Genomic DNA, 16903 nt, shown 5'->3' with positions numbered 1-16903 from the left:
ACCATCACATCCTTTCACAGGCAACACATGAAAGAGGTGAAGAGAGTTTCCTTGGACTCAACAACAGAACTTGGTCCGAGTAGAAATCGATACTCTGTCCATTGAGTTAGACAAGAGAGTTTTACCACTGAGCAGTAAAAAGTAAAAGCACAATACTTAAGTATGAATTTTAGGTACCCGTAATTTACTTCAGTAAATTTTACAGGATAGTTTTTACTTTTACTTCACTACATTTGAGAACATGTATCTGCATTTTCTACTCCAGTACTTTTCTTTACAGTTTGAAACATGCTGAAATGGCTGAGATTTTTATTTTTTTTTTTTTTTTTGTCTCATTTGAGTTTCTGTCTCAACTTTGAGCAAACCAAAAACACAAAAACACTTTGAATCACTTAAAATGATCTTAATTCTTTATCAGATCACTCCATTTCATCCTTTAATTGTTGTAAAAATCTCTGCAAAATACTTTGTACTTGTGAAGTACATTTTTATACTTTAAATTCAAATAGATTTATAGATACTTTCACTTTTACTTGAGTAAATTCTTGCCCCTGTATCTGTACTTTTACTTAAATAACAAAATTGAGTACTTCCACTGCAGCCACTGAGCCACTGTAGTACTGTATTCTTTGAGTAGTCAAACTTGAAACTTGTTTCTTGATCATTTGATTCAAACATGTACTGTAGCAATTTGAGCAGAGGCACATTCACAAACACACAATCCTACAGGTCTGTTCACACAAAGGACAGTGGCCCAAACTCTGTCACTTTCAATATGGAAATTCAAACAGAATAGCATATTTTGCATGGTGCTTGCCATACTCTTGGATTCCAATTCTCTTCCAATTTTACAGTCTGTTTTACAGTCATTCTGGTTAGCAGCTAAATGGGCTAGCAGCTAACGTTAATCAAACCAAACATTAATTAAGAAATTAATGTCTTTTTACATGAATATTTTTTCTTGATTTGGTTTTATTTGAATGATTCAACCATAAGTTTTTGTATTGCTGATTAGCGTTTAATGAGGCAGAAAGAGCAGACTGAAGAGAAACGATCCCACATGCTTTTTGCTTACCGTTAATTACCTGCTTAGAAATGTGGATTATTGAAAATAAAAAATTAAGTTAAATCAAAGTATTTTGTGTGTCTGTTACCTTGGCATGAGTGATTTACCTATACACATTAGCCAGAGCACATCATATTTTCCATATTTCATCAATTACACATAATTTAAACAATCAATATCAGTAAGATTACTGGGCTTTATAATAAAGTTTATTTTTCACAAACATCTCCAAGGACCTTTTTAGGATATAAGAAGGTGAAAAGTAAAAAAAAAAAAACAAACAGATGTCCAGCTATTGCAGATTTCAGGTAAACTCTATATTTTTATTCTACGCAAAGCTCACCCATGCCATGTGTAAGAGTCACTCGTATTTAATTGATTTAAGGTAAATCATTGTCTATGATTTCATTTAAAACTCTAAAAGCAGACTCATTACCGCTAATCCACCACTACAAACATGGCATCCCTAACCATAACTCAGACACAGAGGGGAGGTCAGAGGGAGGGACAGTGTTGTGCAAGTTCACACTTTTCATGAACTAGTTCAAAGTTCAGTTCACACTTGTTCAAAGTGAATAGTTCACGTTCATAGTTCACAATTTTAATTTTGAACTAGTTCAAAGTTCATTTAATTTTATATTTAGATGAGATCTGTAAATGAAAGGCTGCTTTTATTTTTTCAAACTGACTTCTAGTTTACAACAACTTTACAAGATCCACTGTTGGACAAGTGACTTTAAAACTGTAATGTGTTATTTATGACTTGTTACTGTCATTTCTAAGTCATTTGTTACATTACAATATTACTGTATTTAAAATGTAAAACATTACACGACTATTACAGCACTTTTAATTTACTCTCACCACAAAAGAACTGTTAAGATGCTGAACTTTTGCGCCGTATATGGACTAAATCAGGACTAAACCAGGATTAAACCAGGACTAAACCAGGTCTAAACCAGGACTAAACCAGGACTAAACCAGAACTGAACCAGGTCTAAACCAGGACTAAACCAGGTCTATACCAGAACTGAACCAGGACTAAACCAGAACTGAACCAGGACTAAACCAGAACTGAACCAGGTCTAAACCAGGTCTAAACCAGGACTAAACCAGGTCTAAATCAGGACTGAACCAGGTCTAAACCAGAACTGAACCAGGACTAAACCAGGAATAAACCAAGACTAAACCAGGACTGAACCAGAATTGAACCAGGTCTAAACCAGGACTGAAACCAGGACTGAACCAGGTCTAAACCAGGAATAAACCAAGACTAAAACAGGACTGAACCAGAATTTAACCAGGTCTAAACCAGGACTAAACCAGAACTGAACCAGGACTAAACCAGGACTAAACCAAGACTAAACCAGGACCAAACCAGGACTAATCCTGGACTAGAACTTGGAATCTAGGACCGCCCCTGAGAGAACCCCGAGTGCGATCGGGCGTCAGCTGCGTTTATCTCGGTGGAGCGCGGACTTCTGCGTCGGTCCTTTCGCTCAGGATCACGGTCTACGCGGGCGCACCTCCGGCGTTTCACCGCTGCTGATATCGCGGTGATTTTAGCAAATTTGTATTAAGAAAAACGAAAAACCCACCATTTCAATCCAGGTTAAAAAAGCATTGTGACGCGCGTTACTTACATATGTACCAAGTAAAATAATACGCCCGCGGAGCAGCACGTCCTGTGCGTGTAGATTTCAGAAAATAGGATCCATCCTATTTTTTGACGCTCTACATGAGCGTAGGCGCGTATCTCCGTCAAAATCCACAGAGAGCATGTATCTATTGTTGTATTTGTGCATTTACCATCAGCACATTGTGCTCCCTGGGCAGTTGTGTATCACGTGAAAGAGCCCAGATCCACACAGACTGTTAATTAATGCTTTGAAATTTACTTTTGAAATCCTTGCGTTTGCCGTGGTCAGCCTGTACAGAAGGTAAATACAAGCAGCTAAACGCGCCCAGTCAAGTTTGATTGACTTCTCATTGAGAGACACAAGAGCCCGTACGTTCCGCTAAAGCTGCCGGTGGAGTCGCCTTCACGTTGACACGCGGCTGTGGTTTCGCGAGGTGAAGTGCGAGCAGATCGTCACTCGTCAGGTGAAAACAAATTCCGATGTTTAACTGAACCCCAACAGTGACGTACGTCGTTCATCACACATAATTTGAACAAATTCACGTTCAAGTTCTTGATTTACAAAAGTGCTGTGTTCAGTTCAAAGTTCACTGAAAAATGAACGTGTTCAATGAACGCGTTCATGCACAACACTGGGGAGGGACCAAGGGAGGGAGTGTTTTTAGTTGAGTTTTTTTTTTCCCCAGGCTTCCTGTAGCGTAATGAAGTTGGCTCAACGTTTGACGTTCGCTTGATATTCGGGGTTCAACTTTCCCACAGTAAGACCCAAACATGCATTTTGCCTAAATAACTTGAACTAGGTTAAACAAAGTGCAACCTGATAATGTCTTACATAACAAAACAACAGCATAAATAGTACCTATCGATTATAGGCAAAAAATCTACTCAAGCTGCTCCAACCTTCGTTCTGTGGTTACCGTCTATGTTAGGGACCGTCAACAAATCGTCACCACATTGTTGGAGGGAGTCACTTTGACATTAGTGGAGCCGGTGTACACAATAACTACTTGAACAAAAAATTCACCAAAAATCAACCAAAACACTTTTTCCAAATCTGTGGGGCGTAGTAGATCCCAAATAAATGAATCTACTTACGACAGGTCACAATTGGACCCTAGGTCACATTACTGTGAAGCGAGACACAATAATGTGTGTAATTATTGTGTCCCGCTTCACAGTAATGTGACCTAGGGGCCAATTGTGACCTGTAGTAAATAAACACATTTATTTGGCATCTACTACGCCCCACAGATTTGGAAAAAGTGTTTTGGTTCATTTTTGGTGAATTTTTACATGTATTTAATGTGTAACCTTGCTCCAATAATGTAAAGTGACTCCCTCCAATACTGTGGTGACTATTTGTTGACGGTCCCTAACGAATATCAAGCGAACGTCAAACGTTGAGCCAACTTCAATACGCTGCTTCCTGTTGAGAGGCAGAGTCACTTTTACATGTAGCTAGCTGTACAGAATACACTGTTCTACACTGTTTTTTTTGTTTTTGTATTTTTTGTAATATGGATCACCTCTTGTTACTGCTCTTATGGACTTTACTGAACTCAGCATTTTGCTTTACAGGTGAGAATATTTATGAATTTTAGCTGCATGTTTCTATACACCTTTTTCCACAAATAAAGCTTATCGTTTTTACTGTTGTGCCATTTATCTTCTAAGGTTTAGATTCTCGGGTAAACACTAAACTCATTTGTAGATGATGAGGATTGGACAGAGATCTAAATTAGGACGATGTAGCTGAAAAACACAAGATAGACTCTACAGTATGTGTAAGTAGATGTATTGCGTGCCAGTTTCCTCTTATCAGCAGAACGGCTCTTGCCTTTCTCGGTAAACACTTCTGCTGCTCTGTGATTGGCTAAACAGAGTCACATGTTTTACTGGAAACTGCATTTTCCCCAGACATGGGTGGTGTTGTAAAACTGAAGAGAAGAGACATTGCACTGTATAAATCGTATAAAATATAAGAGCTTTAAAGCAGGTGGACACAACACACTGTTCATAACAATACTAGAGTTCTATACTATTTTCTACAATATGCAGATTATTATTAAGATATAAAAAAGCAAGAAATACAGTATAAAAATAATATACACAATTTATTAAAAGTGAATCTATGCTTTGATAGTGTTAACAGAATTATTCATCTCCTTGCTGATAATGTCTCCTTTAGAGTTTCATAAAAGATCGACTGTGGGAGAAGACGTTGAGCTGCCTTGGATCCATTCTACAGACAAAGATGTGAAGACTCTGGAGTGGATTCATTTTAATGAGAGTAAAATCCTGCTGGTCTACAGAGGAGGACAAGTGCTGAATGGCTCTGAACACTCAAAGTTCAAAGGACGAGTCCAACTCAAATATATCCCTCCAAAGAATGATTCAAGTGTGACTCTAAAAAATGTGAGAGCTGAGGACAGTGGGACTTATGAATGTCGTATGAGGTGTAAAGACTCGTTCATATACAGACACATGATCCATCTGACTGTCGACCTGAAGAGTGAGACAGCTCCCCATTCAGCAGGTACAACACATGACTAACTAATTATTTCTTTAACAGTTTACTTTCTGATGTTTGTTTTTTTCCCAGACTGAGAAAATTAAGGAAAGCAAAGTGTGTGATATAATGTAACTGTTGGTGGTTGATTTTAGGCAAATTTTCAGTTGGCAGGTGTGAACTCTGTAACAACACACATATGCACAAACAGAGAAGAATTAAAGCTGCAGACTGCACAAACCACAGTTGAAGTCTAACCGCCTGACCATCATGTGCTGCACTGTGGATCAATGTTTCTTTATTGTCATTTTATGAAATTATCTGCATTTATGCTAAAGGTGCTCTACCTGATGTTTATCGTCTTAAAAACATGAAAAACTAATAATTATTCACCACGATGAGTTTAGAAGGCCTTAACAGAACTTTCAGAAGCCAGAGCACTTCCTGATTCTCAGACAATAAAAGTAATTATATATATTTATAATTAGATGCAAACAGCACACAGCAGCCCAATTTTAATGTAAGAGCTGATTTTAAAATATATCATTTTGGCCAGCTACAAGAAAAATCTCAAGTACAGGCACTTTAAAATAATATAAATCGATATCTTTACACTATGGAAATAACAGGTCTCTTGAAACTGGACTACAGATTTTCACTCTGATGTTTCTTTTCACAGATTCACCAGACACTGTGACAGACGCAGCACTCACAAAACACAGAGGACTTTTTGTCACACTGGTGTTCAGTCTTTGCTCTTCTATTCTCTTTTAATTTACAGTAAAAAAAATTGTAAAAAATCCACTGTTGATCACTTACGTTACTGTATCTTGTATATAGGGCCGGGCACGTTAACGCGTTAATTTTGCGTTAAGTAATTATGTCATTAACGCCGACAATTATTTTAACGCCGTTAACGGAGTTTTTATTATTTGTTTATTTATTTTATTGTAAACGTCTGTTTCTCACTGGCTTTTATTTTTTAAGTTAAAACGTTAAACTTTTAAGTTTGACGTCTTTTCTTTACACTTTTTTTCACTTTTTTCTGACCATGTGAGATGCAACGTTTGTCTGTTTGTCTGTTTGTTTGTTTGTCTGTTTGTTTTGTTTGTTTGTTTGTCTGTTAGCAACATAACTCAAAAAGTTATGGACCGATTTTGATGAAATTTTCAGGATTTGTTGGAAATGTGAAAAGGAAGAACTGATTTCATTTTGGGGGTGATCCGGAAAAAATCCTGGATTCTGGATCACTTTGAAATTTTAGTTAACATTGTGGTAAATGGGGCCAAAAATTTTGTTTCTCAATATCTCGGTTAATTATTGACCAAACCCCATGAAATTTGACTCAGGGATGGACAATCGGATCCTCTTTCATATTCCAAATTGAAAGATACGAGACAAATATTTATGGAAAACACAATTAATATGAGGGGGACTGTAGTCCTTGGCGGAGGTCTGCGCTCTCTGAGTGCTTTTCTAGTTTCTTTAGTGCTGCAGTGGTAGTCACTATACCATTGGAAGACAAAAAATGTGATTGGTCCATTTCCATGCCATTATATTAACCCTTTGTTTCCCAAGAAATATCAGTCCAAGTTTATAACAATGATCTAGAAATTATTACTAGTGTACTGTTAATTACTTATGGTGATTAAAAATATTTAAAAAATATATTAGTAGTACAAAAGTCCATTCAATATTTTTTCTTGAGCCATCACTGAATACCTTGAAGGCTCTGAGAGTTCCCCTGTGAAAGAAATGCTGTTTGCACAACAAATGTTTGGCTCTTTCATTTACATTTCCAATAAAAGTGCACTATACTCTACTTTTTAATTAATTAATTGGTTTTGCGTATAACATGCGATTAATCACGATTAATTGCTCGAACTCATGCGATTAATTGCGATAATTTTTAAAATTTTTGCCCAGCCCTACTTATATATCATGCCTTTACTGTCAAAGTGACCTTTTAGCGGAGGAATAGACTTGTTACTTATAATAATTTAAGATTCATGTTTTTAAATAAATGTAAATTTGAGATTATGATTCTCAGTTTCATAAATTATTCAAGCCATAATTATAACTAAGATGTAATGAGTGGTTCAACCCTCATATTTCTTCTCATTTTTAATTGACATTTTTTAATTAACTGCTGTTAGGAGTGACGGAAAAAAACAATTCAACAACAATCCAGGAAGATTATATGTGCACATAAATCTACTGCACTGCATAAATCTACTTTAGCCATTACTTCATACAGGCAACCATCTGTCACAGTGAAAACAAGTTCCTCCCTGAAGCAATAAAGTGCAGGATAAACCAGGAAGCTTAACCACATGAGAGCGTGCAAATTCATGACACCAAACAAAATAAACTCACAAAACAAAACCTATAGAGAGTTCACCTTAGTTCAGCTCACACTTGCTTTAGACCTGGTTGAGAGTCAAATCACAGTCAAATAAAACCAAATAGAGCCACACCGTCCTGTCAGACAGGTTCAGACACACAAAAAACATATACTGTGAATGAAACAGAAACAGACTGGGGGTTTGCCCTCTTATTTCCCACTTGGACTTTGGAGTTTGCATGCTCTGCAGGTATGTGCCTTTGGTCTTGTGGACATGCCAGCTAGGGGTCTGGGGTCTGGTTTAGTCCTGGTTAGTCCTGATAGACTCTTAAATACTGTATTGTATATATCTGTTTGGGTCTTTCTAGATTGACTTGTCATAGTATTACACCTTGTTCAGGTTTAAACTTTTTCACCATCTCAATCTCCCGATAAACAAATTATAACTATCAGATGCTGTAGACTTAAATAAAAGTACAATGTCTCCAATAGTTTTCAGGCTTCAGATATTATTTGCTCTGAATGCAGGGTGTACATTTCTGTTTAACTGTGCATATAACTGAAAGGTTTTCATTCTGCACTCTTCTCTCTTTTTTAATTTTAATCTTCATGATTATTTATGTTTTGATTTGTTTTTATTATGATTTTAATGTATTTCTTATTCTGTAAAGCACTTTGAATTACTTTGTGTACGAATTGTGCTATACAAATAAACTTGCCTTGCCTTGCCTTGCCTTACCTGTCATGTTTTTTGATAGTCAAGTAACATTCAAATAAAAAACAAATAGCCACAACTTCCACTGAAAGAAACCACCTGTCAGACAGGTTTAGTCTTTTCAGAGAAGTCTGAAACATGAACTGAAAACTTAAACAATAAAACCATTTCAGAACTTTTCAGAATTTTTTTTTTTGTAGAGGTCTAATATTGCCTTAGCTGCTGTTATATCCCATGAGAGTTCATCCTTCAAAAAGTGCACCTAAAAAATTCTTGTAAGTTCACATACACTCCTTGTCTATCAGTGTTTTCAATAGCCAAATCTATTTTAGTGCAGTAAAAATATTAAAGTTCCTTTTCAACTCATTCCTTGAAGCAATACCAGGGGCCTGGGCACTGGAACTGCACTCTTCTGGATTGAGATGTCTGATGTTTTTCTGGGATCTGCTGTGGCCTCCTCCAGTGCTCCAATGACCACAGGCACCACTGATTCACCCACTTTGAATTTGGAGTCTCCAGTCTGTACTCTGCACTGATGTTTCTGTACACTATATTGTGCTGCTCCATGTTTGCTCTCCCACCCAGCATCTTATCTTGGTTATGCTCTAACCTGAACTGTCTCAGGGACCTCTTTACACTTGGTCTTTGTAGATCTTGGCCTCTATTGCTCTGGTGCTCAAGGCCTGATCCTGTGCTGCCAGGGTGAGTCCACTCCACTATATTTTCATTATTAAGTAAAAATAATAATGTCTATGTATAATATTCATTTTAGAATATAAAAGGCAAAATTTCAGATAAAAAATTTGAAACGATGGTATCTGATTTTGCAAATGAACTCTTAAGGAGGACATTACCTAAAACTAATCATGAATGTTTCCATCTGATATAGTTGAACAAATGAGTATCTTTCTCACAACAGTTGATATGTCTCTGGCTGATTCTTCTAATGGCGGCCTCTGGACTCTGGGCTGTGATCCAAAACCCTCAGGGACCAGTGTTGGGAGTAACGCGTTATAAAAGTAACGAATTACAGTAATGCATTACTTTTTGCTGTAACGCAGTAATGTAAGGCATTACAGGGGAAAAAAATTGTAATATTTTACTCGGTACAAATGTGAGTAACGCGCGTTACAGTGCATTTTTAACCTGGATTGAAGTGGTGGTTTTTCTTCATACAAATTCACTAAAATCACCTCGATATCAGCAGCGGGGAAACGCCGGAGATGCGCCCTCGTGGACCTTCAGGTGACCCGCGGGTGAAAGGACTGACAAAGAACTCCACGCTGTTCAGACCTGGTTTAGACCTGGGTCAGTTCTGGTTTAGACCTGGTTTACACTCGTCCCTCCCTCTATCGCAGTTTACTTTTCGCTGTCTCGCATATTTTTTATTTTATTTTATTTTTTTTTTTTTTTGTGCAATTTTGCATGCCCTGTTTTTTTTTTTTTTTTTTTTACATTGTATGAATGCGTATTGCGTTCCTCCCGCTGCGTCCTGACTGGCCAAGGGACTCCTGTCTCCTGTACAGTACAGTACAGAATGTGTTCAGCTGCCAAATTTAAATACATGTTCAATCTGTAGCAGTGTGATTCTGAAGTGCTGTACGGTTGCAAGTTTTCTCCCCGACGAAACCCACAACGTCGACGAAACGTTCTGCACCGACAAAGGCTCCTGCACTCGCACCCAAAAGACAGAGGAAGATGCAAACCATCACACAAAAAGTTGGGCTTCTGAACACGCTGAAGGAAGGTAGAAGTTACGCGCTGTAACAGACTCTTGCACCGGCTCGGGTACCTGCAAATAGTTGCTGAAATCAGGGCCGCGAGCCCGAGCATCAGGGTGACAGCCGCTCTTACCTCCGTGAGGTGCGGAGCAGAGCCGCTCCTTTCTCCTGCGGTCACCTTCGAGCCCGTCCCTACAGTGAGTCCTGTTTTAGTCCTAGTTCAGTTCTAGTTTAGTCCTAGTTCAGTTCTGGTTTAGTCCTGGTTCAGCTCTGGTTTAGTCCTGGTTTAGACCTGGTTTAGTCCTGGTTCAGTCCATATACAGCGCAAAAGTTATTTTGGTGAGAGTAACTTAAAGTAATGCAATAGTAATGTAATGCCTTACATTTTAAATGCAGTAATATTGTAATGTAACGAATTACTTTGAAATGACAGTAATAGGTAATAAATAACGCATTACAGTTTCAAAGTAACTTGCCCAACAGTGTCAGGGACTCATTATACATTAACTAGAGTCAACAACAATAAAACAGGCTGAGGGAGCACGTTTTTAAAATAACTCCTCATAACTCACACTAGTTCATATTAAAACAGACACGAAAGCTCAGACCTACCATAAACAAACATTAAAACATACAAGCATGATAGATGTGTAAATGTGCACATCTACAGAATTCATACACTTTATTAGAAAATTATATTAAATTATTTGGAGTAAACCAGCTCTACGACAGAACAAAAACAGGTCTAAGGCAGGTCTAAACAAAGATTTAACTATAATTCCAAAGAATGTAACCTTAGCCTTTGTTATTCAGCACCATAGCAATAGTCCAACACTAAGTGACACAAAACAAAACCAAAAGAGAAAATGTCTAACGTGCGTGACCTGAGTAGACCTCGGTAACCTGATTTACTCCTGGTTTAGACTCATTACACCTTAAATACTCTATTGTATATGTCTCGACCTGTTTGAGTCTTTTTAGATTGACTTGTCATAGTATTAATCCTGGTTCAGGTTTAGACTTTTTCACCATCTCAATCTCCTGATAAACAAACTATAACTAACAAACGTTGAATGCTTAATAAAATACCTACATAAACTTAAAATACCTAAATATACGTACTATATCTTTAGTAGTTTCAGGTACTTGCTCTGAACTGAGATTCAAATCACCTTCAAATAATAATCAAACATGAGCCACGCCTTCCACTGAAACCAGATACAATCCTGAGTAACCACATGCATTTCAGAAGAGTTCATTGGCAAAAAGTGCACTTCAGAACATGTTGTAAGCTTGCATACACACTTTGTCTATCAGTTTTCAAAAGCCAAATCTATTTCAGTGCAGTAAAAATATTAAAGTCCCTTCTGTACTATGAAAAGCACAGCTCTATCATAAAGAAACATATCCAGAATTCATAAAGGAATTTGTATAAAATTATTTGGAGTAAACCAGGTCTAAGCCAGGTCTAAACAAAGACTTGGCTATAAGTCCATGAAATGTGACCTTAAACCAAAAGAGAAAATATCTACAGCGCGTGACCTCAGAGGACCTGGTTTAAACTGGTTTAGTCCTGATCTGACCCCACCCACAGCCAGCTTGTCTCTCCCTCCCTCTTCTTTCTCCTCCCTTTTGCTCTCTCCTCCCTCCTCCCTCTTCCTCTTCCTCTCTCTCTCTCTCCACCCACCCTGTCTCTTCTTCCTATGCCCCCTTCACCATCCCTCTCGCTCTTCTTTAAAGACAATTAAAATGGCATAATCTATTCTTATCATAACCTGGCTATCCAATATTTCTGACAGTCTGTACTTGGGCTGTAAAGTTGAAGCCCATTACTTATACTGTCCATAGGTTTATGAACAGAACTTAAGACTGTCATACGGCGCCACCTGCTGCTCAGAGGGCTCAAGTACCAACAACAAAAGCGTCTATACTTGTGTCTTATCACTCCAAAACACTACTGTATAGTTATTATGTGCATTTCATTTAAGTATAAAAATAATTTAAACATTTACAATTGTCATTATTATTGTACATTATCACATTTTTCCTAGAAACTAATCTGATTGCAACAGTTTGAAATCTGCACCATGTTCCAGACACTTAACTCTTGTTTATTGTTGTCCCTATACCAAAAGTATAAAGTCAGTCATTGTTCATTCTTTGGTTGTATTTTGTTCTAGTGGAGTGTTTATCAGTGAACAAAATAAACAAACTAGGAACAAGCTTTGGCATTATGGTGCAACATTAAATAAAGAATAATATGGATTGAAATGTTCAGTGCTAATTACTTTGGAAAGCACTAACATCTTCATAGGCGGCCCATCCAGCTGAAAAGTTATTTGGTGCACCTCTTTTTTTCTGGGATATTATATATATATATATATATATATATATATATATATATATATATATATATATAATTACTTATTTTGTGATTTATATTACATTTATTATTAGCACAATGACAAGTGATTTTCTCCTCACTGTTGATCAGTTAAGTTACTGTATCTTATATATCAGGTATTTACTGTCAAAGTGTACCTGTAGAGGAGAAATACACTTTATTTATTAGTATAAATTAAGATTCATGTTTTTAAATAACTATGTAAATGTGTGATTATGACAGCTCAGTTTTGTGAATGACTGGAGTTGTAAGTATAACTACAATTAAATTGAAATCAATGGTTTAACACTCATATTTGTTTAAGTGACTGTTGCCAGTAACTTTGCTGTTAGGCGGGACGGAAAAAACCAATCCAGAAACAATCCAAGATTATATATGCACGTAATATCTTCTGCTTTACATAAATACTTGAGACATTACTTCTTGGAAACCATCTGTCACAGCCACATTACACCAGACTCAAAACAAATAAAACTAGAGTTCACCTCAGTTCAACACACACTTGGATTAGACCTGGTTTAGAAACATTATAATAATAATAGGGCTGGGCAAAAATAAAACTTTTTAATCGCGATTAATCACATGAGTTTGAGTGATTAATCGCAATTAATCGCATGTTATACGCAAAACCAACTAGAAAAGCACTCAGAGAGCGCAGACCTCCGCCAAGGACTACAGTCCCCCTCATATTAATTGTGTTTTCCATAAATATTTTGTCTCGTATCTTTCAATTTGGAATATGAAAGAGGATCCAATTGTCCATCCCTGAGTCAAATTTCATGGGGTTTGGTCAATAATTAATCGAGATATTGAGAAACAAAATTTTTGGCCCCATTTACCACAATGTTAACTAAAATTTCAAAGTGATCCAGAATCCAGGATTTCTTCCGGATCACCCCCAAAATGAAATCAGTTCTTACTTTTCACATTTCCAACAAATCCTGAAAATTTCATCAAAATCGGTCCATAACTTTTTGAGTTATGTTGCTAACAGACAAACAAACAAACAAACAAACAAACAGACAAACGCCGGCAAAAACATAACCTCCTTGGCGGAGGTAAAAATAATAATCATCATCATCATCATTATCCCCCCCACACACACGCACACACACGCGCACACACACACACGCGCACACACACACACACACACACACCACTTTCATTTTAGGCAATGTGGATGAAGTGTTTTGCCAAGCAACAGTTTTTACCACTGGCTGCCCACTGTGGCACCTGATATTCCCAGCGATCTCCCATCCAAGTACTAACCGGGCCCGTCCTTGCCCATCTGCAGAGACTGACTTTTTCACAACATCCTGATGTGAACTGCGATTCAAGTCACAGTCAGACTAAACCAAATAAAGAGCCACACCGTCCTGTCAGACGGATTTAGACCAAGATATACTGTAAACAAAACAAAATATGTCAGTTAATTTGCAAAATGTTCACTTAAAAATGTTGTAGTTCACATATACTCTTTGTCTAGCAGTGTTTTCAAAAGCCAAATGTATTTTGATGCAGTAAAAATACTGTATATACAGTATGTAAAGTCCTCCTCACCTCATCTGTTGAAGCTCGGGTCCTACCAGGGGCCTGAACACTTGAGGGTACTGCACTTTTCTGAAATGAGATGTCTGTATAGCCCCTCCTCCACACTGGGGGTTAGTCCTCTTATTTCTCACTTTGACTTTGGAGTTTCCATAATTTTGTGCCTTTGGTCTTGTGGACATGCCAACTAAACTGGGGTCTGGTTCGATCCTGGTTCAGATCTGGTTTAGATTTGGTTTAGACCTGGTTTATTCCTGGTTTACTCTTAAATACTCTATTGTATATGTCTCTATCTGTTTGAGTCTTTCCAGATTGACTTGTCATAGTATTAGTCCTGTTTTAGGGTTAGACTTTTTCACCATCTCAATCTCCTGATAAACAAACAAATTATAGCAACAACAAATGCTGTAGACTTAAATAAAAGTACAATGTCTTCAGTAGTTTTCAGACTTCAGATATTATTTGCTCTGAATGCAGGGTGTGCCTGTCATGGGTTTTGATAGCCAAGTTACATTCAAATAAAAAACAAATATGAGCCACACCTTCCACTGAAAGAAACCACCTGTCAGACAGGTTTAGTCTTTTCAGAGAAGTCTGAAAGATGAACTGTAAACAAAAAACAATAAAAGCATTTCAAAACTTGTTTGTAGAGATCTAATATTACCTTAGCTGCTTTTATACCCCATGAGAGTTCAACTGCAAAAAGTGCACTTCAAAAGTCGTTTTAAGTTCACATACACTCTTTGTCTATCAGTGTTTTCAAAAGCTAAATCTATTTAAGCGCAGTAAAAATATTAAAGTTCCTTCTCACCTCATTCATTGAAGCAATAGGACCTACCAGGGGCCTGGGAACTCCTGGTATTGCACTCTTCTGGACTGAGATGTCTGATGTTTTTCTGAGATCTGCTGTGGCGTCCTCCAGTGTTCCAATGACCACAGGCACCACAGATTCCCCACTTTGACCGTGGAGTCCCCAGTCTGTACTCTGCACTGATGTTTCTGTACACTATGTTGTGCTGCTCCATGTTTGTTCTACCTGCCAGCATCTTGCCTTGGTTATCTTGGTTTCTTTGGTTACCTCTTATCTTGGTTATGTTCTAACCTGAACTGTCTCAGGGACCTCTTTACACTTGGTCTTTGTAGATCTTGGCCTCTATTGCCCTGGTGCTCAAGGCCTGATCCTGTGCTGCCAGGGTGAGTCCACTCCATTATATTTTCATATATGTATATTTGTTTTTGCAAATGAACTCTTAAGGAGGACATTACCTAAAACTAATCATGAATGTTTCCATCTGATATAGTTGAACAAATGAGTATCTTTCTCACAACAGTTGATATGTCTCTGGCTGATTCTTCAAATGGCGGCCTCTGGACTCTGGGCTGTGATCCAAAACCCTCAGGGACTCATTATACATTAACTAGAGTCAACAACAATAAAACAGGCTGAGGGAGCACGTTTTCAAAATAACTCCTCATAACTCACACTAGTTCACATTAAAACAGACACGAAAGCTCAGACCTACCATAAACAAACATTAAAACATACAAGCATGATAGATGTGTAAATGTGCACATCTACAGAATTCATACACTTTATTAGAAAATTATATTAAATTATTTGGAGTAAACCAGCTCTACGACAGAACAAAAACAGGTCTAAGGCAGGTCTAAACAAAGATTTAACTATAATTCCAAAGAATGTGACCTTAGCCTTTGTTATTCAGCACCATAGCAATAGTCCAACACTAAGTGACACAAAACAAAACCAAAAGAGAAAATGTCTAACGTGCGTGACCTGAGTAGACCTCGGTAACCTGATTTACTCCTGGTTTAGACTCATTACACCTTAAATACTCTATTGTATATGTCTCGACCTGTTTGAGTCTTTTTAGATTGACTTGTCATAGTATTAATCCTGGTTCAGGTTTAGACTTTTTCACCATCTCAATCTCCTGATAAACAAACTATAACTAACAAATGTTGAATGCTTAATAAAATACCTACATAAACTTAAAATACCTAAATATACGTACTATATCTTTAGTAGTTTCAGGTACTTGCTCTGAACTGAGATTCAAATCACCTTCAAATAATAATCAAACATGAGCCACGCCTTCCACTGAAACCAGATACAATCCTGAGTAACCACATGCATTTCAGAAGAGTTCATTGGCAAAAAGTGCACTTCAGAACATGTTGTAAGCTTGCATACACACTTTGTCTATTCAGTTTTCAAAAGCCAAATCTATTTTCAGTGCAGTAAAAATATTAAAGTCCCTTCTGTACTATGAAAAGCACAGCTCTATCATAAAGAAACATATCCAGAATTCATAAAGGAATTTGTATAAAATTATTTGGAGTAAACCAGGTCTAAGCCAGGTCTAAACAAAGACTTGGCTATAAGTCCATGAAATGTGACCTTAAACCAAAAGAGAAAATATCTACAGCGCGTGACCTCAGAGGACCTGGTTTAAACTGGTTTAGTCCTGATCTGACCCCACCCACAGCCAGCTTGTCTCTCCCTCCCTCTTCTTTCTCCTCCCTTTTGCTCTCTCCTCCCTCCCTCCCTCTTCCTCTTCCTCTCTCTCTCTCCACCCACCCTGTCTCTTCTTCCTATGCCCCCTTCACCATCCCTCTCGCTCTTCTTTAAAGACAATTAAAATGGACATAATCTATTCTTATCATAACCTGGCTATCCAATATTTCTGACAGTCTGTACTTGGGCTGTAAAGTTGAAGCCCATTACTTATACTGTATGACAATAGGTTTATGAACAGAACTTAAGACTGTCATACGGCGCCACCTGCTGCTCAGAGGGCTCAAGTACCAACAACAAAGCGTCTATACTTGTGTCTTATCACTCCAAAACACTACTGTATAGTTATTATGTGCATTTTATTTAAGTATAAAATAATTTAAACATTTACAATTGTCATTATTATTGTACATATCACATT

The 16903-nt window shown here is 37.4% G+C and overlaps 1 protein-coding gene across 2 annotated transcripts; it reads left to right on the top strand.

Annotated features, from left to right (window-relative positions):
- The first annotated feature begins 4111 nt into the window (after positions 1–4111).
- Positions 4112–8869, top strand: LOC129409737 (uncharacterized). Of its 2 annotated transcripts, XR_008632529.1 has the most exons (4): positions 4112–4283; positions 4894–5241; positions 8474–8548; positions 8650–8869. XR_008632529.1 is itself a non-coding variant. In XM_055156290.1 (3 exons), the coding sequence occupies exons 1-3, from the start codon at positions 4223–4225 to the stop codon at positions 5986–5988; spliced, it is 504 nt and encodes a 167-aa protein (XP_055012265.1). In that variant the 5' UTR covers positions 4112–4222; the 3' UTR covers positions 5989–7257. The 2 variants fall into 2 exon arrangements, 1 of the variants encoding a protein (XP_055012265.1); XM_055156290.1 differs by lacking the exons at positions 8474–8548; positions 8650–8869 and adding an exon at positions 5894–7257.
- Positions 8870–16903: the final 8034 nt, after the last annotated feature.

This window comes from Boleophthalmus pectinirostris, unplaced genomic scaffold (genome assembly GCF_026225935.1).
Source record: "Boleophthalmus pectinirostris isolate CB_2022bp ecotype Guang Dong unplaced genomic scaffold, ASM2622593v1 HiC_scaffold_20, whole genome shotgun sequence".
Classification (NCBI taxonomy): domain Eukaryota; kingdom Metazoa; phylum Chordata; class Actinopteri; order Gobiiformes; family Gobiidae; genus Boleophthalmus; species Boleophthalmus pectinirostris.
Note: the sequence above shows the minus strand (reverse complement) of the source record. Positions and strands in the feature narration are given on the sequence as shown.

Bases quoted from the DNA above. Each gene is read 5' to 3' on its own strand.
- LOC129409737 (XM_055156290.1), top strand. From the start codon at position 4,223: ATGGATCACCTCTTGTTACTGCTCTTATGGACTTTACTGAACTCAGCA. The intron at 4,284-4,893 runs GTGAGAATATTT...TGTCTCCTTTAG, and splicing joins CTCAGCATTTTGCTTTACAG to AGTTTCATAAAAGATCGACT. The intron at 5,242-5,893 runs GTACAACACATG...TTCTTTTCACAG, and splicing joins GACAGCTCCCCATTCAGCAG to ATTCACCAGACACTGTGACA.